The sequence below is a fragment of the Monodelphis domestica genome, chromosome 8 (genome assembly GCF_027887165.1).
Source record: "Monodelphis domestica isolate mMonDom1 chromosome 8, mMonDom1.pri, whole genome shotgun sequence".
Classification (NCBI taxonomy): Eukaryota; Metazoa; Chordata; class Mammalia; order Didelphimorphia; family Didelphidae; genus Monodelphis; species Monodelphis domestica.
In genome coordinates, this window is record NC_077234.1 from 234,917,104 (window position 1) to 234,940,953 (window position 23,850).

At 34.4% G+C, this 23,850-nt stretch overlaps 1 protein-coding gene across 2 annotated transcripts in view; it reads left to right on the plus strand.

Annotated features, from left to right (window-relative positions):
- Positions 1 to 2,437: 2,437 nt before the first annotated feature.
- The window catches only part of GLRA2 (glycine receptor alpha 2), a 323,328-nt gene continuing 301,915 nt past the window's right edge, over positions 2,438 to 23,850 (plus strand). For both annotated transcript variants that reach the window (XM_001364618.4, XM_001364558.4), the window contains exons 1-3: positions 2,438 to 2,611; positions 3,188 to 3,264; positions 5,393 to 5,526. In XM_001364618.4, the coding sequence (XP_001364655.2) occupies positions 2,516 to 2,611; positions 3,188 to 3,264; positions 5,393 to 5,526 (307 nt within the window). In that variant the 5' untranslated portion in view covers positions 2,438 to 2,515. The remainder of the gene's footprint in view (positions 2,612 to 3,187; positions 3,265 to 5,392; positions 5,527 to 23,850) is intronic.

Here is a 23,850-nt window from a genome sequence, read left to right on the forward strand (position 1 = left end):
CCTATGACCCTGGTAGCACAAATATTATTGCCTCCATTTTACACATGAAGACACTGAGGCTCAGAAAGATTAAGGTACTAAATTACACATCACTATACAATTATTAAGTGCTAGAATGTAGATTCAAATATAGATTTCCAATTCTATGTCTAACATATTTTCTATTTTACCACATTATCCCCATTACAGAAGCTGTTTGGTTTCATTTATTAGAACTTTCAAGTTCTAAATCATGGTTCACTAGGTCCTGTGCAGTGCAGATCCATTCTATAACTTGTGTGGGTTTTGAACTATCTCTTCTAGTTTTCTGATGTCAGCATCAGCATCATATAAGTTCCTTTCTGAAAATGTATTATTTTTCTTCTTGCCTCTATTTCCCCAGGACATGGAATGGTTTTGGAAAAATGGAAGTGGTTATTAAAGACTAGGTGAATTGAAGTAATTAACTTGATTAAAAATATCTTTTTATGTAACATATTCTCTCTCTGTATGATGAGGTTGTACAGGATACGAATATATTAACTGCTGATATGAAATGCAGTTGTCCTAACTAGGTACACTTTTCACCCTTCTTGGGAGTGTATCAAGCATGAGCAGCTAAATGGGAGAACCATTATCACTGACCTTGCTAAAGTCTGTGTAAACTAGTCTTAGAATTGCAGAGATGGGAATATAAGATAAAATGAGTTGCATCAACCAGAAACTTCTTTATATCGTAAGTGAAAGGTTTTTTTTTCCTCTTATATTATTTCCTAGGTGATGTTGCTTATTTATTTCTAATCACTTATTTTATTTATGAGCCAGAACTGTAGGAATAAGGAAGATCTAAATTTACCATGGATTGCATGAATAGCACAGAGCTAGGATGTACACACCTACATATCAGAATTGTTCTCCTCTACATCATGCATCTGTTGTTTCACTATTGGTTCCCTTTTCCTAGACTGCTGAGTTTAAAAAGTGCATTCAAGGAACTTCTGTCAGTTAAGTAGATAGTATATTTTGGGGATGAATTGTTTCCTTTGTAAAGTAAGATCTTATCTATGTTTTACTGGGGGAAAAAACTTGGTGTTTAGGTGTTTGTGTGACTCTATGTGTAAGTTAAATCTTCCTCCTATATATGTTTGTGCATGTATAATATATATACATACATATTATATATAGATGTTTATATTAATTATTTCCAGATTTATATAACTTTACATAAATGAGGCTAGATAATTTGAAAGGTTATTCCTCCAAACTTGGTTAAAACCTACACAAAAGGATAGTGTACTTCTCTTAATTAGATTAATTAAAACAAAAGCTACTGTTGCATGTCAAGGGTAATTTTAATCCTTTATATACAAAGTCATCTTTAGTCAGGCTTACATTTTACCTTTATTTTCCATTCATTCTTCCTTGCTGAGTCTTCCATGTAACCACCAGAAAACATTTGGAAGGAAGTTCCCTAAAATGATATTCTTTAAAATTAGCACTTAACTTCCATTAGTTCTCTCTCTCTCTCTCTCTCTCTCTCTCTCTCTCTCTCTCTCTCTCTCTCTCTCTCTCTCTCTCTCTCTCTCTCTCTCTCTGTCTCTCTGTCTCTCTCTCTGTCTCTCTCTGTCTCTCTCTCTGTCTCTGTCTCTCTGTCTCTCTCTCTCTCTCTCTCTCTCTCTCTCTGTCTCTCTCTCTGTCTCTGTCTCTCTCTGTCTCTCTCTCTCTCTCTCTCTCTCTCTCTCTCTCTCTCTCTCTCTCTCTCTCTCTCTCTCTCTCTGTCTCTCTCTGTCTCTCTCTGTCTAGCTGTCTCTCTGTGTCTCTCTCTTTTCCAGGTAGCCCTGGCCTATCACCTTCAGGAAGGGCAGAACACAGGTTGCTACTGCCCCCTTCTGGTCTTTTGCTAACTTCATCTAAATTAGTGAAGTAGTAAAGAGCATTACCAAAGAATTTTAGTTCCTGATAAAGGAAAGGCGCTACATTGACTGTATGGTAGGGGTGGAGTTCACTTAGAAGAGGGATTTCAGGAGGTATCTTGGACAACTTAGGACAAAGCTCCCTCTGAAAACAAGAGATTGAACAAAGATGAAGGATTTTTCAATACTTACAGAAATAACAGTGGAATCTTAACTAATGAATAGAACATTGGATGGAGAATTCTTAAATTTATGCTCACCTTGCCCTCTTCACTTGCATTCACAAGATCATTTTCTGTCACAACCTCAGTCCCTTTTCAAGATGTGAGTGAAAAATGCCTGCTCCTTTTCTTTAACTTTAAGGATTCCAGATGCCTTCCTCCCTAATTAAAATGTCTTTATATCCCTTCCTCCATTCCTTTTTAATTTCTATTTTAGCTGAAATCCCACTGTACCCAAAGCCCCCCGACTCATCTTTCTATGAACCCAAATAATGTCCCTCACCTATTCCCTCTCCATCCTCTTCTCTTTCCTTTTCGTCAAAGGACCCATCAGCACACCCACTGCTTGCTGGAGGACCACTCTTTGCCCGGGTCTGGACTCCAGTCACGTTCTCTAGTTAAATGCTTCTCCGGGTCCCCCGCCCCAACAAGGCTGAAAAGGGAAACATGCGCACTACAGAGCTTGGAGCTGTCCAAGTGCTGAAATTTATAGGCTGGGTAAGATCACGTCCCTGTCTCTTTCTATCGCTCTCATTCCTGCACAGGAGCTTAGCAATTTTCCCCACTACCCCCACCCCAAAACACACTGTCCCTTTCGTCTTTTCATTTACAACTCCTTTCAAAAACGGAATATATATATATATATATATATATATATATTTTTCATATATATATATTTATTTTAGGGACAAGGATTTGCCAAATAGAAAGAATAAAATCAAAGCTTCAGGAGCCAGTCTTCCAGCATGGCATTGTCACCATTCCCTTTTGCATGGTGATGCGCTTAAGGTAGCAGCGTTTTATTATTTAGTGAAAAGCAGTTGGGAGATTCACCAGTTCTAATGCTTTTTCTCTCTTTTGTTGGCTGATGGTAGTGAGCCTCGGTTTGACCTGACCATGATTCCCAGGACTGGCACTTTTTATTTTTTTTCCCCAAACTATACCAATCCACATCTTTTTTTGATTTTCAAGGCAATTAGATTATTGACAGATTTTGAATCTGGACAATAAGAGGTACTTTCTTCTTGCTTCTTTCTGGCATCATTTCTGGGATATTTTCCACAATCTTCACAGGAAACAGGAATGAACCGGCAGCTAGTGAACATTTTGACAGCCTTGTTTGCATTTTTCTTAGAGACAAACCATTTCAGGTAGGTGATACGACTTTGCATGCTAATATTTACTAAAAGGCATGGAACTAAATAAAAGGGGAAATGTCACATAAATCTCTTTTGCATTATCTGAAAGCATCTCATTTTAACTGTATGGGGGAAAGTTAAATTGCTTTTGTTCATTTAAAGAGCTTCTTTTTTTGGCAAATATAAAAAAAAAACACCAAGTTTTAAAGATGCATCTTCTTAGTCATTATATTTAAGCACATACAAATATAATATTAAGATAGTTTGGGTTGAATACTGTTTTAATTTTCCATGTAGAAATGTATTTTTCAATTCTGATTCTGTTTGAAGTTGTTTAAAAGAATGTCTGAATGATTTTTTCTCAAGTTAGAAAAATGAATGAATCCATTAACTAAAGATTACTCCTGTAGTTAACAAAAGAAAAAGAATTCTCCCCCTTTAATTCCCAGATTATCTGGGGTCCCGATATCTGAACAGTCTCAAGCTCAGTATGTGAAGCACTATTCAGGAATGTTCTTGAAACCTCAAACAAAGGGAAAAGACCTCTTACCTTCTTCCAAACCAATCCACTTTATCCCCTAGACATGTGTCTGAGATTGTTTAAAGATATCAGCATCATTATTTTGTGTATAATTTTTGCATAAGAGAAAACATATGTTATAATAAGAATGATGTTATAATTTACTTATTTGTAATCACTACATAATTTACAAGTTGTCAAATCAAGTGAAATACTAACATGTCAGATTATTCCCAGTAAATGAAAAAGTCATCTGGACTATGATAGCAAGACAAATGGTGGGGTTTGGGGGAAGTTTAGAGGTAAAGGATGCTTACACCACACAGTGCAGTCTTCTTCATCTCATTTTCATTCAAGAAGAAAGCTTTTGTATCAATATTCATGGATTTGAAAGTAAGAGTTGTGCAATAACATCTTGAGTACTGGTGAGACCTACTATGCCCTCATCAGGGTTACACTTCTCACAACAAATGAAGAGGGGTGGTGAAGATTAGGTTAGATTTTAACATCGTCATCAGCTATTTTATTCATCATATATTCCTCTATTTATTTCTATATAGTTGTATTATAATAAATTTAAACCTATTAGAGCTCATAATGTTATCCTAACATTTATAATTAATGCCACTTGTTTGAAAAAACTGAAAATAACGTGGTGCCTTGTGAACTGGCAGCCTTAAAGAGCTAAAGGAAAATACTATTAAAAGCACACAGAAATATAATTCATGATTTAGGAAATAATTGCTAGAGTGCAGTAATTCAATATAATTTTAATAGAATTCATCTCTCTTAAAACCAAATTTGTTCATTTCATGAATCCTTAATAAACTAGAAGTTGAATGGAAAATATCATTCTCTCATTATTATTTAAAAGACACGATGATTGAACAAACTTTTAGGAAAACTTCAGCTGAGAATCTCTAATTCGAATATCTAGATATAAAGTGAAGCTAATAAGGGTAGTAGGATTGCATTATATGTTCATTGCTGATATAGTTTTCAATGGAATTTAAATTCCATTAAGAGGGTTCTCTTTAGACAGTGATTGCTTTAAAAATAACTAATGATACATAGCTAGAAAAGAAATTAATAGCTGAAAATTAAGTAGTTGAGTGAATTGTTTCAGGGTTTTCTGTTTATCTACAATAGTTTCCACTAATATAAAATGAGTTTTGCTATATAGGGCTGAAATGTTAGAACACCTATAAGTTGAAGTTTACTATAAAATGGTATTAATAGAAGAGCATGATGCAAAAGTCAACATTGTCATTAGGGTATGATGCCTCTGCCTGAAAAGCACCTACTATATGAACAGCATAAACCATAATGTGTAACATTCAAGCATGCCACCTACATTTCCTGATAGCTGAAGTTTGAGATCTTTGGCAACATTTGATTGTTTGCATTTTTCATTGCTAGAAGTTAACTTTAGAGTACTATTGAAGTTTTAATGCTGCTGGAAAAACTTGAATCTTTTTATTTTAGTATTTGTAATGCATCAAGTATGCTTGCTTAAAGCTGGAGAAATATTCTTCCCCTCCCCCAAATCTAATATTTTTCATTGTGCTTTTCTAATCTCAAATGTAGACTCATTACTAATTAAGCTAATTATTTGATTAGGACGGCTTTCTGCAAAGACCATGATTCCAGGTCTGGAAAACCCCCCTCACAGTCCATGTCTCCTTCAGATTTCTTAGATAAATTGATGGGAAGGACATCAGGATATGATGCACGAATCAGACCTAATTTTAAAGGTAAGGTATCTTTAATTTTATGATGAATGTTTTGGAAGTCTTCTAAAAAGTAGATGCTTTTCAAGGCTACTAAATGGGAAAATTTCCTTGATTAGGATGGGTGTTACATGGCAGCCTTTCTTAGTGGTGGTGTTTAAAACTCTTCATGAATCAGTCATAAACAGTTTAGAATTCAATCTTGTACCTGTATACTTCTGGAATTCTCATTTGTATTCACTAACAATTTCGAAAAGTGTATCATTCACTAACAATTTCGAAAAGTGTATCAGGAATTACTTCTGCATCCCCTGGATTAAAAAAAATAATAATGTGGTGATGGTGGAGAGATGAATACCAAAATAATAAATGCACATGAGAATCTGCAGAAGTATTTTGAATTGGTAGAGATTTCGTGGTTATATCAATCACACTATTTAAAAAATCTTAATTCTAAGTAGCTATAGAATTTCCAACACAGAGCACCTTCTCCTCAGACTTTTGTATCTAGATAATTTCTAAATTTAATAATGACTATACCCAAGTCGATTTGTTTCTCCATCTAGTCCTTGGTCTTCCTCTGAAGTCCTGTAGTTGATAGTCATAGTGCTATACAGTTCACATCTTTGCTAAATTTTGTATTTCAATCAAGTGAACAATATCATTTTTGTTAAGTATAAATTTCACAAGAGTTATCCATAATCACAACTGGAAAGGCATGGATTTTAAGTTAGAGAGACATATATACATTATGACAATTTTGGCTTTATTTGTATTTACTTGATCCAGGAATTTTTCTTCTGATATCCATTTAATAATATTACCTTTTAGTTGGTTCCTCAATAATCAGAATTTTATATTTTTATGACACTCTAAATTTAAAATAGTATATCAAATGGTTGCTCTTCTATTTGGAAAGAATTTAACATAAAGCAGATACAGAAAATGTTCAAAATTGTTGAAAAATCACAACCCAAATACCCTAGATATTCTACATTCATTTTTTCAGAGTGCTGCACTTTCACTCATTACCAATTCAATTGCATATCTTTGTTAAAGTTTGTGATTGGCTTTATTATTAGCAAAGCTGCATATGGTTGCTAAATCCATTGGTTCCATGAATTCTGCACTTCTGAATGTGTCCAATTACTCATATACATACACATCTTTTAATGTAAGAAAAAGAAGAAACAAACAAGTTTTGGGAAAACATGTACTTGTTTAATAGCTTGATTTGTAGAGCATTCTTCATAGGGAACTAATAGCAAGAGCTCAACAAAACATCCCATTTCTTATTTGCATCTTTTCTTTTTGTTAAAATTTTTAAGTTCTGAAATGAAAATCACTTCTCAACAGGAACTATTCATATATGTTTATTAATTATGTGTATTACTAAGAACTACAAATAGCTTAGGTGACTGAACAGAAGAAATAAGTAACAAAGTCTTCTTTTGTCCTAAGTTCTGAAATGGCAAAATGGAAGACTCAGAATAAAAAGGGCAAGCCATTACCATCTAATATAACACTTCTACCTGTGGAATCAGGGGGCAACAGAAAGGAAGTCTGGGCAAAGAATGATCTCCTTTTCATAATCCTGACAAATATTTAATGGACTGAAGGATTTTTTCAAGAGCTTTGTACTTAATTCAGAATAGCTTAAAAGCTTCATTGGGGCAAAAACATCAAATACTCAAACATTTAGAGACTGATGAGCTATGTTTTTCTTTTCATAACATCTATTTCATTGAACCTTCTCTCTTTGGTAACCTTTTATGATATTTATAATTAATTTCAAATCTATTAGGCAACACTCGACTAAATTTTCCTCTTTGCTCTTGGATTAGGTATATAGTTTTAGCTACTACATTTTAGGAAGGACATTGATAAGAGGGACAATGTTGAAAGGAAGGTAATCAGGAGAGTGAAGAGCCTTGAGTCATGGCATGCAAGTTCAAAGGAATTAGAGATATTTAGTCTGGAGAAGAGAAAACTTAAGTGAGGTAAGGCATGAAAATTGTCTCCAAATATTTGAAGGGCTATTGTACAGAAGAGAAATTGGGCGTTACTGTTGGACTCATCCATACATCAGAATTAGGACTAACTGATGGAAGATGAAGAGTGGAAATTTTGAGTTTGATATAAGGAAATTCTTGCTAACAATTAATGTCACTCATTAAAAAAAGGAATATGCTTCCACACTGAAGATCATAAATCAAAAGCTGAGCTAATACTTTTTAGTCATGTTTTATAAGTAATTCTTTTTTGGCATGGGTTAGGACAAATGATTACTGAGATCTCTTTAAAATATAAAATTCTATGATTCTGCCAGAAAAAGGTCACATGCCATGCAAATATGGCCTCTTACTTCATAATATATCTGAATTCTGCATTTTCCCTTTTATTTTGTTATATGATTGCACTAAGGCGAAAATCATCCACTATTCTCCAGGACTTGTCTATTAGCTCAATTGGTAAAAGGATTATCCCTCAAACATATACTTTGTACTTTTGTGGAAAGGCAACAGGGAACCCAAGAAACCTACCTCAAAATCATAGCTTTAAACATCTGTTCCTATGTTGCTTATATTTCTTTCCTGCTCTTCCTGTCTTCCATTAATGCCTTAACGTGAAGCATATGATAGATATTCCAAACATACACTGTGTCTGAATAATGTTCTATGAAGAATCATCAAACTTGGGGCAAACCTCACCAATGGCAGGACCAGATTAAAACATTATTGGGAAATGTTTCCCAAATGAATATCAGTAAAAATATGATAATGAAAAAATTATTAAATGAGTGAAAATACAATATAGACAATGTTAATTTCTGAGTTAATTTGAAGCCAGCAGGAATCATTTCTCTTTGAATTTGATGCCATTATTCTACTGTATTTGCAATGGAGTAGAATAGGTACTGTGTAAAGTACACTTGTCTAACCAGACTAGAAAATTTAATTTAAAGCAATGTTGCTCCTGTTCTGATTTGCACTATAACATCTGCTTTAGAGTATATGTGTTTGGGGTGTGTGTGTTTGTGTGTGTGTGTGTGTGTGTGTGTGTGTGTGTGTGTGTGTGAATTTAATTTGGAACTATTAGATGAACTAGAAAAGACAGAGAGAAAGAATGTGAAGGGAAACCTCTTTCTTATCTGAACTCTCAACTTATTTTATGGAGAAACATAAAAAAAGTTTTATGAGTAGTAACTCTGTAAAAAAAAACTATTTAAGATTCAGGGCTTCAGGGAAGTCAAAGAAATTGCTTTCATGTCATAGTTTGAGATAGGCTTGAAAAAATAGGAAAAATAAAGAGAGGAGATGTAAAAATATGTTTTAATGAGATTATTGTGCCTTTATCTAGAAAAGAAAATGAAGTGCAATGAAGTGGTTCTTAAGAAAAGAGTACTTTTTTTTTTCCTGAATGAACTAACTGGTGAGAGATTGTGTTCTCAGAAGTAAGTAAAAGTCATCTGCAGTTTCAGTAAAGATTAGAGGTAACTGTCAATGATTTCATCTCAGCAACAACATTTGCAATAAATAATATATTTTGAGTTCATTTAAAATTACATTTCAGTAATTTGAATTTTTAATAGTAACCTTTATACGACTTCGTAGAGAAATTCAGATATAACTACTATTGGAGATAGAGGTTTGTCTGGTTTATTAAATAAATACTCTCTAATTAGAATATGATGCTAAGCATAGTTGATTCAAATATATGTCAAAATTTTATTAACTAATGAGGAAATATGCAAACATGCCACCTGGATTATTCTAGAACTCAAAATGATAACATTGAATATGGGAATGAGTCAAATAGTAGGTGATTTTTTAAAGTGAGATTGATCAGGTAACTTCAAATAATCCTGCCATGTATGAGCACTATTCCTCGTAGAGTGTCATATATTTTCCTTTTAAACTAAAGAAATGTTTCTCATAGGCTAGTCTGTGATTATGTCCTATCCCTATCTCTTTCTCTTCAAGTCATCCAGAAAACTAATATAGAACCATCACTGACTCCCAATGGGAATGTCAAACAACTTCTAAAAACCTGGCTTATTTATTTTCAACATATTTTGTTCACCTGGAATAAATGAAGGGTAGAAGAGGTAACTAAAACATTTTTTAACCTTCAAATATATAAACAGAAATGTACTAACTATGAACAGCCAGAGTTAAGCCAAACCTCTCTGCCTATATGTTCCTCCTCTGCTACCTCAAAGGCTCTTCCCTAGAAAAGAAATTACTAGTAGTCAGTCTATAATTACCTTTAAACAGTGCCAAGGGGAAAGATGTTTTAGAATACTATGGCAATCCTTGACTTCAAGGAGCATACATTCTATTGGCAGAATATAATATAATATGTATAAAAGGAAGCAAATATGAAAAAAATTACACAAAGTAATTTCTTGAGAGAGATTGTTAATATCTAGAGGCACCAGGTAACTCCTAGTCAGTCATAGCAACTGATTTTTGCTTTGATGGAAAGTAAGAATTCATGAGACCAAGAGAAATCTCTTTATTTGGCCATACTTTCCACATTAGTGAAATAATGATAATAATAATTGCACTATCTAATATTTCTAGGGTTTTTTATGATGACATTACATACTGTATAATGTAAGCTCTTTATGAGGCAGAAAGAGGAAAAGGAGGGAAGAATGGACAAAGACGGAGGGTAACAGTCAGAGGAAGAGGAAGAGTGGGAGGGAGAGTAGTTCCATTCTCTGATTGCCTGATCTGATTCAGAACAATTATTGTCACCAAAGTAATCTATTTTCTGCAATAATTTATGTACATTTACTCAAAAGTTCATTTAAAAGACTATTCAGAACTTTTGTAGTCATATTCAGGGTATCTAGTAAGGAAATTTCCTCATTTTCAAAGGTGGTTGAAATTATTGCTCAAATAGAAAATTCAAATACCATGATTCTGCATTAATGATGGTGGATACAAGCAAAAAATATTAGTCAGCTTTGGAATCACCTCTCTGTATAAAGATTAGATTAGCATCCAGTTGGTATGAATTTTCTGGATGTCTGAATTAATTTCACAGTGACCAAGGGTGTCAGCTCTAGGCTTGTTTATCAGGGTCCTAATTGCTGAGTAAATGAAGGTGGGGCCAGGCAGGCAACTTCACAAAAGTTCCATTTAATAATCATTTGAGTTACATTTTTATAGAGATATTTCAGTTAAGTCCTTGTGTCATCACAGCATCTCAGAAGGCATCTCTTTCCCATAAAATATTGCTTATGAAAATGCAGTTCCAGCAGCCTAAATCATTCCAAGAGTCCTCCAGACTTAAAACATCTTTTTGGACCTTCAGGAGTCTAAAAATTTCTATAGGTTAAGAGTTCATTCCCAGGTAGCCTTGCTTAAGAATGTTTTGCAGAACATAGAGGCGAGAATTATTCACGGTTCCTTTCTCCCTGGGTCATTTTGATCCTAACACAAGGGAATCATAATATGGCAAATCTAGATAACTTGTTGTCATGGGGTATTTCTAGATTTTACAACATTTCTGAGTATCACATTTGTACTTCTTGCTTCTATGTAAAAGACAGACAGCGATATCTCTAAGAGTAAGAAAATTAGATTCCTTACTAAATCTTTGCCAATAGTACTTTTTTTTTTCTTTTGGGATTCAGTCAATCATAATGTCAGCATGTTTTGAGTACCAACAATAGAACATATAATAAATTATTACCCAATTAATTCATGATACCAATTTGACTGTAGGTAGAAATCTAAGGAATATATTTTAGGAAGCAGGGGATATTGTGCTATGGTAAATCCAGAATTTTGCATATACATGAATCTTATGTCACCTCATTATGACCATGATAAAATACTTGAGAAATGTGATGATGACACCAGTGATGATTAATTATGATAATAAAAAAGAGTCAAGGTGTGATGGTCATTTAAGTATAGGAAGGAAAGGAACAAGTCAAAGATAGTCTTTAGTAATGAAGAATATGCCTTTTCTAAACAACTTAGTGGTCATTCACATGGTTTCCCATCTCCCTTCACCTTTCTATGTTTCTGTGCATTACAATTAAATAGAAAAAAATATAAATATTTTCCCAATTGGAATATATTTTAAATGCACTCTTTCAAATTAATAAAACTTCTATTCCACATACATCCTGTGTTCATAAATGTTAGTGTTTTCTCCCTATTCAATTATCTTGCATTTACTTACATATTGCATCCCCCAACCCTCATTTAAATGTAAATTCGTAGAGGAGAGGGATTATTTCATTCTGGTATTTGGAAAATCATTGCCTAATAATGCCATACAAATAGGAGATGTTTGAAAAAAAAATGTTTATTGAGTTAGGTAGAGCTATTTTCCATTGACCTGGGTAAAGATATATACCACATACTCATAAAATTTAGAGATGACATAAAATTGGGAAGGATATACACTGGCCAACACAGTTATGATCTAAAAGCATCTTGATTGGCTAGAATATTAGTCTAAACTCAACTGAATGACATTTAATAAGAATTAATGTAAAATCCCTTATTGAGGTCCAAGAAAAATTCTCAAGTCCAATATAGAGAAGGTATAGCAAGAGAGAATTCTATCTAAAGGAGATCTGGGGACTTGATTGAATAGAATATTCAGGATAATTCAACTGTATAATGTAAATGTTGAGTATAATGATACTCAAAAAAAAGCTAACCTAATCTGAGGCCGCATTCTCTTAGACTAGGGAGGTGATAGTATGTCCATATTCTTTCTGATTAGACAACTTCTAAGATATTTTTCTGAGTTGTGGGGACTACATTTTGGGAAATATTATAATGAACAGGACAAGGTCCAGAGGAGAGAAACCAAGATGGGGAATTACCTTAATATAATATCATCTAAGGTTTGGTTAAAAGATCTATAGACATTTAGCCTGGAGAAGAGAAGATTTAGAATTGAATTAAAAGCTGTCTTAAATATTTGAGGGACTTTTTATGTGGTTGAAAGGTTGGCCCAACTTGTTCCCTTTGGCTCAAAAGGAATTAACTAGGTATATTGAGTAAAAGTTAGAAATTAGCTTAGTTTTATTATAGGAAAATTCATTCTTAATCATCAGAGATACCCAAAATTAGAATAGAGTGCCCCATTAGATAGTACCTTCCCTTTTACTGGAAGTCTTTGAACAAAGACTGGAAGACTTGTGGCCAACAGTGTGATGTTAAAGGTGCATTTAACCCTTCTTAATTTCAGTTACCAATCTAAATCATATCTCAAAAATAGGTGTTTAGGGTAATAATTAAATGGTCTATAGTATCAAGCATACTGGGAAGAGTATTCTTGCTCAGGTATGAATTGAACCAGAACTCCAAGATCCCTTTCATTTTGATTACTGTAGAGCAGGCACAGCATTGCACAGCAGAGATACAAAGACAGTTCTTGCCCTCAAATAGCTTACATCCTAACAGGGGAAAAAGCAAATGCATATTCAGCATATACAAAATAGATTCAGTGTTATTTGATAGCAGAGAGCATTGGCAATGGGAGAGAGAGGGAAAGACAGAACTTGAGATGAGTCCTGAAGGGGACTAATGAACCTAGAAGGAAGGAATGAAGTGAGAGTATTTTCCATGAATGAGGGGAAAGCCATTGCAAATATCAGAAATTGAGAGTCATCTATGAGTAAGGTGACCCGTTTGACTGGATCCTCAGAAACATAAAGGGAAGTAATGTGTAATAAGGTTGGAAAGGTAAGCTAGAGTCAGGTGATGATGGGTTTTAAATGCCAAATGAGTTTACATTTGGTCCTAGAGGTAAGAAGGAACCACCAGAATTTATTAATAAGAGGAGTTAAATTGTCAGAATCCTTGACAAAGATACTGACAATTTAGAATTTTTTAAATCTAATGTAGGAATGAAGTATATAGCCTAGTCCCACTTAATCAGATTAGGAATGTAATGGCCAAAGTTTAGTTCTCTGTAAACACAGGACTTTCTCCCCACGTTCACTGGCCTGCCTATTTTTTGATAGATTTGTGATCATTATCACTTTTTATTCTATCAGTTCTTCCTTTGTCAAAATTTGTCTCCTGAAAATGCCACTTTAAAAATTAGGCCTTTAAAAAAACAAAATGAAGTGTTCAAATCTAGGCAAAATGCATTAGTTCTGTTTCTCTCTTTTCAAAATAAAGCTTTTATCTATTTAAACAAAATATTCTTTGAAAATGAAATTAGCTCCTGGCTTGAGTTTGTTGAATTTCATCCCAATATGAATAAACACGGTACATAGAAACATTTCCTTCAGAAAGTGGATCTGGAATAGAAAATGCTGTCAAATAATTATTCCCTTCAGTGCCTTGTGTATCGGATGTACAACATACAAAATATTTTATCTCTAGAGCCTTGTGGAAATTTTGTACATTTTATCTCATACCATACCACCAACATTCTATAGACCCAAGTAGATTTCCCAAGGGGCAAAAAATGCACATGAGATGTTGTCCATAGCAACTACTGCTCATCTATCTGGGACATGTGTGTATTTGTAAGTGTAAAGGAAGGAATGTTTGCAGTAGACCCCTACCCCCAACTGCTCACAGAGGCTAGCAGATGAGGAAAGCATAGCACATTAAGTGTGATGAATTTAGTAGTCCCTGCTGTGTGATCCAATTTTGCTTATCTTCATTCATGTTACTGAGCTGTGACTTGGCATGTGGGACTAGATTTAATCTGATCCCTTTCTCTCTCTCTCTCTCTCTCTCTCTCTCTCTCTCTCTCTCTCTCTCTCTCTCTCTCTCTCTCTCTCTCTCTCTCTCCCCTTCTCTCTCTCATGGAATTTGTCTTAAAATTTGATTTTTGATTATAAATGTTATGCCTTATATCCTGGCAACAAAATAAATATTTATTACCCCTCTTATTCCCACTTACTCTTGAGTTTATAGTCTAGTTTAGAGAATAAAGTTGCTAGAAATTAGTACAATATAAAGTAGATAAGTATAGAATGAAATGCAGTGGAAATTCAGACAGGAGTCATCCATTTTGACTGTGGGTATCAGGGTGAACTTCATGAAGGAAGTGATGTTTCAATGATCTTTGAAACATGAGTAAATTTTGACAGGTAGAAATGAGGGAGGAGATAGAGTAAAAGCAGAGATGAGGGCAAAAGTAAAGGAGGAGACAGATATTTCATGGAATCAGTGAACAGACAGGATCAGTGAGAAGTGGGAAAGTCTAGATCATATTTAGGAGATATCAAGGAGTGTAGTATTACAAGAGCATAGAGTGAATGAAAGGTGAGTAACAGGAGGTAAGAGGCAGGTAAATCTCACAATGGATTAAATGCTGAATGTGAAGCCCCTGTGGTCAAATATGATCACCAAAAATATCACCTATGTGACCCTTGACAAATCACTTAACCTCATTTGCCTCAATTTCCTCATCTGTCAAATAAGCTGGAGAAAAATGAAAAATTACTCCTATATCTTTGCTAAGAAAATTCCAAATAGTGTCACAAAGTACCAGACATGACTGAAAAAAAAGACTGACCAACAATAGGAAGTAAGATCAGAAAGGTAGGCAAAGGACAAATTGAAGAAATTCTTAAATGCTTCCTACAGTCAAAACTAAAATCAAGATCAATTATGGATAAAGTAATCTATAAAACAGTATGGATTGTATCAGTCACCATGTCTCCAGAGCAGCCTTATCTTATCTCTTAAACTATGAAGTATTATTTTTCTTTCTAAGAGTTGTCTTAGAATATTTGGTTTGGATCTCTGATGAGTGTCCCAGGATCATAAATTTGGAGCTGGAAGGCCATTTAGAGATTACCTAAAACAAAAAAGAAACTGAAGCATAGAGAAATTAATTACTTTGCCCAATGTGACACAGTCAGTCAGTCAGTCAACAAGTGCTTATTAAACATAGGCCATGTTCTGGGAATACAAATACAGGTAGAAAGGAAGATAGTCCCTAGTCCCTGCTCTCTAGGAACTTACATCGTAATGGGGAAATATAATACAGAGAAGGAAGCTGAAGAAAAACCACAAAGATAGTCAGCTCAGGGGCATGGTTGGAAAGGTTCATAATACAGCTTAAGAAAGAATGAGACATAGCTGGCCTGATCACCCACCTTAAGTAGAAGTTCTGGGAGAAGTCATCCAATTAAAAAGAGAGATCATAGGAACATACAGTACTTTCAATGTATGGATTTCAGGACTGTATTAATGTTTCCAGAAAAGAACTTGGGCATATTGGAGAAAGTGTAGGATGTAATCTGCAGAAGATTGAGAAAGAAGCTATTTCATTGACTTGTTTTATATTTATCTATCCATATTTCTTCCCCCCACCCACCTGTTCCCTAAAACAATATAAGTTCTATGAAGATAGAAACCACCTTGTTAGAACCTTGAATGTTGCAGGTCCCTATCTGTGTTCAGTTTGAATGTTTTGAATTCATCTTATGCTATGCAGGAAAGATTCTATCATCTTTTATCACTCCACTGATTATTTTATTCCTTTTGGAAATTTTCCCCTGAATTGATAGTATATATGTATATGTGAACATGTGTGAGGACATATCTACATGTACATAGCTACATACATCAGGATATATATATATATATATATATATGGGTGAAAAATTCAAGAGCAAAACCCATGAAGATAAATTTGAAACAAATCGGGGACATACTTAGAAAGTATACAGAAACAGTACTGTAATAAACAAAGTGCCAAGCATGAGTCAGAAATGCCAATTGCCAACAGGAGATAAATATAGTATAAGATTTTTAAAGGAGTGGTTATATTTTAGGTGTGAAAAAATTCAACCATGCTGACTTGCCTACAGAGCCAAAGCATCATTCCAAAATAACTTACAAACTCATTAGAACTAAATTTGGTCTGAACTATAGTCACAGTTTGGACCTTTCACCAAAGGAACTGAAGGTTAACAAGCCTTCTAAGGGAGAAAGGGGAACAAAAATCGGATCCTACACTCAAATGGAGTGAGAGATCCACAGGATGAATTACTTACCAAAAGTCATTCACATTTGTTCATTCTTTTATGGTTTGGACTTAATATTTAATAAATGGTCGCCAGGGATTTTATTTCTAAATCCCAAAACTACCTTTATGGTAGTTTATTTACAATAGAGGAAAGATATTAAGGAAAGAGAGAGAGAGAGAGAGAGAGAGAGAGAGAGAGAGAGAGAGAGAGAATTCCAGCTTTCTCTGAGACAGGTAGAAATTTTAAGGCCCTAATCAGGGAAAAGGAGTCTCAAGATGATGGACCTTTTTTGGAGGTTCACACCTCCAGAAAGGGCAAGGAACTAAGTCAGCCTTTACATTCACCATGGTGACCATCTAAAGAGAAAGCAGTCTAAGGTCTCCTGCAGGAGCTCCTCCTGGAGTCCAGTTCCACAGCCAAGTGTCTTCACTCCAAGTCAATGAAGTCTCTCCTCAAGTGTCTGTCTTTCCTCCTCTGAGTAACTCTTCTTCATTCTTGAATGACCCTTGTGTGCCTCTTTTCCTCTATTTAAAGACCTTTTTCTCTTGTATCACCTCCCCTAGATTTTTACATCTACCAATCACAGCAGATGCTCCTCTCCAGGACTGCCCACTCAATGTATGAAATGGGTATTCACACCTTTTGTAGTTAGTTATACCTTTTGTGGTTAGTTAACATCTTTTTTGTTAGTTAACATAGTTTGCAGTTAGTTAACACCTTTTTTGGTTAGTTAACCCTTTTTGTAGTTAAAATAGGTAGATCTACTTTAAATACTGAGTTAACACTTTGGGGATTAAAATCTAAAAATTTTCAGGGGATTACAATTTAATCTTCTCAATAAAGGAAGAGCTAAGTACCTTCATTGTTACAATCAGGGGATTACAATTTAATATTCACACATTCAAATGTTCGTGATTGATTGATCTTGATTATAATTTTAATTATCTTTGCAGAATTTGCATTTCTTCTGGGCACAATTCACTTCTTTTAAAATATTTTTATTTATTTCTTTGAAAAATTCCCAATTACATGTAAAAAATTAACACTAATCTTTAAGAAATTTGACTTCTAAATTTTCTCCCTCCTTCCCAAACTCCCTCGTTGAAAAGGAAAGCAATTCGATGTTTTTGATACATGTGAAGACATGCAAAATGTATTTCTATATTAACCATATTGCAAAAGAAAACAGAAAAATAAAGTAATATAATATGCTTTAATCTGCAGTTGGTGTTCATCAATTCTCTATCTGAACATGGATAGCATAGTTCATGTATACTTCGGAAAGAATTCATGGATCACCTTCTTCATTAGAGTAGATGTCTTTGATAGTATATCATTGTTGTTCCTATGTGCAATATTTTCCTTCTGCTCACTTGATTTTGCAAGAGTTTGTCTAAGTATTCTCATGTTTTTCTGAACTTTGTTAAAGTTATTGTTTCAGCTAGTTTTTCAGTTGATACTGTAGGGTTCTCTTAGGTATTCCATCACATTATTTGAAAAGAAGAATAGTTTTATTTTCTTAATGTCCATTTTTATTCCTTCAATTTCATTTTCTTGATTTATTTTGATAATAACATTTATAGTGCAATACTGCAGAATAGTTATGACAATGGACATCCTTGCTTCTCCCTTGATCTTATAGGAAAGACTTTAAGGTCATGCCCATTACAAATAATGCTTGCTGTAATTTTTATATAGATACTGCTTATTATTTTAAGGAAAACTCCATTTATTTCTATATTTTCTAGTATTTTTAAACAGGAATATAGATACTGTATTTTGTTAAAGAATTTTTCTATATGTAATTACATAAACATATACTTAAATTTTTTTGTTATTGATATGTCCAAGAATGTTTGAAAGCTCTTTATTGATTTATTGATTTATTATTAAATATTTATTATTTATTTATTATCCCTCCTTCCCCAGAAAAAGAATACTCAGTTTTACTTGGTAGTTTACTCTTGGCTGTAATCCCAGATCTTTTGCTTTCTGGAATTCATGTTGCCTTCTGCTCTTTTTTCATGGTAGCTGCTAAATTTTGTTTCATTCTGATTATTTGTGAATATTTTTTTCCTAGCACCTTAAAACATTTCTTCTATGACCTGGGTTCCCTGAAATTTAGCTAGAATATTCCTGGACATTTTCATTATAGATTCTCTTTCAGGTATTAATGAGTGAATTCTTTCCTTTTTCATTTCTCCTCTGTTCCTAGGATTTCAGGGTAGTTTCCCTTGAAATTTTCTAGAAATATGATATGTAGGCTCTTTCTTTAACCATGACCATCAGGTCATCACATTATTCTTAAATTATTTTTCTCTGATCTATTTTCCAAATCAGTTCACTTACCAATGGGTTAATTCACATTTTATTCTTTCATTGTTTTGACTTTTTTACAATTGTTGTTGGATGTCTTATGAAATCGACTTTTATTTGCCCAATTCTAATTTTTAAGAAACTGTTTTCTTTTTTTTTAACATTATTTTATTTGGTCATTTCCAAACATTATTCACTGGAAACAAAGATCATTTTCTTTTCCTCCCCCCTCCCCCCCCCCACCCTTCCCTCTTCCATGGCCAACAAATGATTCCACTGGTTATCACATGTTCTTGACTCGAACCCATTTCCCTGTTGTTGGTATTTGCATTAGAGTGTTCATTTAGAGTCTCTCCTCAGTCCTATCACGTCCACCCCTGTAGTCAGGCAGTTGCTTTTCCTCATTGTTTTTACTCCCACAGTTTATCCTCTGCTTGTGGATAGTATTTTTTAGATCCCTGCAGATTGTTCAGGGACATTGCATTGACACCAATGGAGAAGTCCACTACCTTCGATTGTACCACATTATATCAGTCTCTGTGTATAATGATTTCTTGGTTCAGCTCCTTTCACTCTGCATCACTTTCTGGAGGTTGTTCCAGTCTCCATGGAATTCCTCCACTTTATTATTCCTTTTAGCACAATAGTATTCCATCGCCAACATATACCACAATTTGTTCAGCCATTCCCCAATTGATGGGCATCCCCTCGTTTTCCAATTTTTGGCCACCACAAAGAGTGCAGCTATGAGTATTCTTGCACAAGTCTTTTTCCTTATTATCTCTTTGGGGTACAGACCCAGCAGTGCTATGGCTGGATCAAAGGGCAGACAGTGTTTTATCGCCCTTTGGGCATAGTTCCAAATTGCCCTCCAGAATGGTTGGATCAGTTCACAACTCCACCAGCAATGAATTAATGTCCCTACTTTGCCGCATCCCCTCCAGCATTCATTACTTTCCATATCTGTTATGTTAGCCAATCTGATAGGTGTGAGGTGATACCTCAGAGTTGTTTTGATTTGCATCTCTCTGATTACAAGAGATGTAGAGCACTTTTTCATGTGCTTATTAATAGTTTTGATTTCTTTGGCTGAGAACTGCCTGTTCATGTCCCTTGCCCATTTATCAATTGGAGAATGGTTTGATTTTTTGTACAATTGATTTAGTTCTTTGTATATTTGAGTAATTAAACCTTTGTCAGAGGTTTTTATGAAGATTGTTTCCCAATTTGTTGCTTCCTTTCTGATTTTAGTTACATTGGTTTTGTTTGTACAAAAACTTTTTAATTTGATGTATTCCAGATTATTTATTTTGCATTTTGTAACTCTTTCTAATTCTTGCCTGGTTTTGAAGTATTTCCCTTCCCTAGGTCTGCCATGTGTACTATTCAGTGTTCGCCTAATTTTCTTATAGTTTCCTTCTTTATGTTCAAGTCATTCACCCATTTTGAATTTATCTTGGTGTAGGGTGTGAGGTGTTGATCTAAACCTAATGTTTCCCACACTGGCCTCCAATTTTCCCAGCAGTTTTTATGAAATAGTGGATTTTTGTCCCAAAAGCTGGAATCTTTGGGTTTGTCATATACTGACTTGCTGAGGTTGCTTGCCCCTAGTCTATTCCACTGATCCTCCTTTCTGTCTTTTAGCCAGTACCAAATTGTTTTGATGACTGCTGCTTTATAATATAGTCTGAGATCTGGGACTGCAAGGCCCCTTTCCTTTGAATTTTTTTTTTCATTAATTCCCTGGATATCCTTGATCTTTTGTTCTTCCAAATGAACTTTGTTATGTTTTTTTCTAAATCAGTAAAAAAATTTTTGGAAGTTCCATGGGTATGGCACGAAATAGATAGATAAGTTTGGGTAGGATGGTCATTTTTATTATATTGGCTCATCCTACCCATGAGCAGTTAAAGTTTTTCCAATTGTTCAAGTCTAGTTTTAGTTGTGTGGAGAGTGTTTTGTAGTTGTGTTCATATAGTTCCTGTGTTAGTCTCAGGAGATAGATTCCTAAGTATTTTATTTTGTCTAAGGTAATTTTGAATGGGATTTCTATTTCTAGTTCTTGCTGATGAGCTGTGTTGGAATTATATAGAAATGCTGATGACTTATGTGGGTTTATTTTGTATCCTGCAACTTTGCTAAAGTTGTTGATTATTTTGATTAGCTTTTTGGTTGAATCTCTAGGATTCATTAGGTAGACCATCATGTCACCTGCAAAAAGTGATAATTTGGTCTCCTCCTTGCCTATTTTAATGCCTTCAATTTCTTTTTCTTTTCTAATTGCTACTGCTAGTGTTTCTAATAAAATGTCAAATAATAAAGGTGATAATTGGCTTCCTTGTTTCACTCCTGATCTTAATGGGAATGGATTTAGTTTATCCCCATTGCAGATGATATTAGTTGATGGTTTTAGATATATACTGTTTATTATTTTTATGAAGGGCCCTTCTATTCCTATGCTTTCCAGTGTTTTTAATAGGAATGGGTGTTGCATTTTATCAAAGGCTTTTTCTGCATATATTGAAATAATCATGTTGTTCTTGTTGGTTTGCTTGTTGATGTGGTCAATTATGTGGATGGTTTTCCTAATATTGAACCAGCCCTGCATCCCTGGTATGAATCCTACTTGATCATGGTGAATGATCCTTCTGATCACATGCTGCAGTCTTTTTGCTAGTATCCTATTTAAGATTTTTGCATCTGTATTCATTAGGGAGATTGGTCTATAGTTTTCTTTCTCTGTTTTTGGCCTGCCTGGCTTTGGAATTAGTACCATTTTTGTGTCATAAAAGGAATTTGGTAGAACTCCCTCTTTGCTTATTATGTCAAAGAGTTTGTATAGTATTGGAGTTAGCTGTTCTTTGAATGTTTGATAGAATTCACTGGTGAATCCATCAGGCCCTGGGGATTTTTTCTTAGGAAGTTCTTTGATGGCCTGTTGGATTTCGTTATCTGATATGGGATTATTTAAGAATTCTATTTCTTCTTCTATTAGTCTAGGCAATTTATAGTTTTGTAAATATTCATCCATATCACCTAGGTTGGTATATTTATTGCCATATAGTTGGGCAAAGTAGTTTTTAATGATTGCCTTAATTTCCTCTTCATTGGAGGTGAGATCCCCCTTTTCATCCTTGTTGCTCTTACTTTGCCTTTCTTCTTTCCTTTTTTTAATTAGATTGAACAGTACTTTGTCTATTTTGGCTGTTTTTTCAAAGTACCAGCTTCTAGTCTTGTTTATTAGCTCAATAGTTCTATCACTATCGATTTTATTAATTTCTCCCTTAATTTTTAGGATCTCTAGTTTGGTTTTCTTCTGGAGTTTTTTAATTTGTTCATTCTCAAGTTTTTTGATTTGCATTTCCAATTCCTTGATCTCTGTCCTCCCTAATCTGTTCATATATGAACTTAGGGATATGAATTTTCCTCTAAGTACTGCCTTGGCTGCATCCCATAAGGTTTGAAAGGATGTCTCGACGTTGTCATTTTCCTCAACGAAATTATTAATTGTTTCTATGATTTCTTCTCTAACTAACCTATTCTGGAGTATCATATTATTTAATTTCCAATTAGTTTTTGATTTGGCTCTCCATGTACCCTTACCGATCAATATTTTTATTGCCTTGTGATCTGAAAAGGCTGCATTTATTATTTCTGCTTTTTTTGCATTTGAGTGCCATGTTTCTGTGACCTAGTGTATGATCTATTTTTGTGAATGTGCCATGTGGTGCTGAGAAGAAGGTGTATTCATTTTTGTCCCTATTTATTTTTCTCCATATGTCTATTAACTCTAATTTTTCTAAGATTTCATTCACGTCTTTTACCTCTTTCTTGTTTATTTTTTTATTTGATTTATCAAAATTTGATAGTGGTTGGTTCAGGTCTCCCACTAATATGGTTTTACTGTCTATTTCCTCCTTCAATTCTCCTAGTTTCTCCATTAAAAATTTGGATGCTATACCATTTGGTACATACATGTTGATTAGTGATATTTCCTCATTGTCTATACTCCCTTTTAACAGAATATATTTACCTTCTCTATCCCTTTTGATAAGGTCTATTTTTGCTTTGGCTTTGTCTGATATCATAATTGCAACTCCTGCCTTCTTTCTATCAGTTGAGGCCCAAAAAGGTCTTACTCCAACCTTTAATTCAATCCTTGTGAGTGTCAACCCACCTCATATGTGTTTCTTGAAGACAACAGATGGTAGGGTTTGGGGTTCTAATCCAATCTGCTATTTGTCTACGTTTTATGGGTGATTTCATCCCATTTATGTTCAAAGTTATGATTGTCATTTGTGGATTCGCTGGCATTTTGATATCTTCCCCTAGATCTGACCTTTCTTCTTTAGCTATATCCTTTTGAACCAGTGATTTACTTTGGGTCAGTCTCCCTAGTCCCCTCCCTTGATATGCTTCCCTTTCTAGCCCCTCCCTTTTTATGCTTCCATCTCCTCCCCCTCTCCTTCCCTCCCTTTTTATACTCCCTCCCTGCTACCCCTCCTTAATTTTCCTTTCTTTCTTGCCCTAATGGATAAGATAGAATTCAGGATCCCACTGGATCTAGATGTTCTTCCCTCTCAGATTTGATTTCACTGAGAGTAAGTTTTAAGTAATTCCACTTCACGCTCTCTTCCTCTCCTTCTCATATGAGAGTTCTTCCCCCTCCCCTTCCCATGTGTATCTTTATATGGGAAAGTTTATTCTATTGATTCCCCCCCTATTTCTTGAAGTTAATCTTAGTATTATCACGGTTCCCCCCTCCGTTTTCCTTTCTTTGCCCCAACTTTCCCCAAATCTTCTTAATGCCCCAATCTTTCCCTATGCATATTTCTTCTAACTACTCTTATGATGCATACAATTTTTGAGAGTTACACAAAACATTTTCCCCACATATTAATATATATATATAATTTGATGTAAATGTAGTTCTTATAGAAGAGAGTTTGACTTAAAGAAAAAGATAAGATTTATCTCCTTTTCCCTTTCTATCATATTTACCTTTTCATGTTTCTCTTGCTTTCTGTTTTTTGATATCAAATTTTCCACTA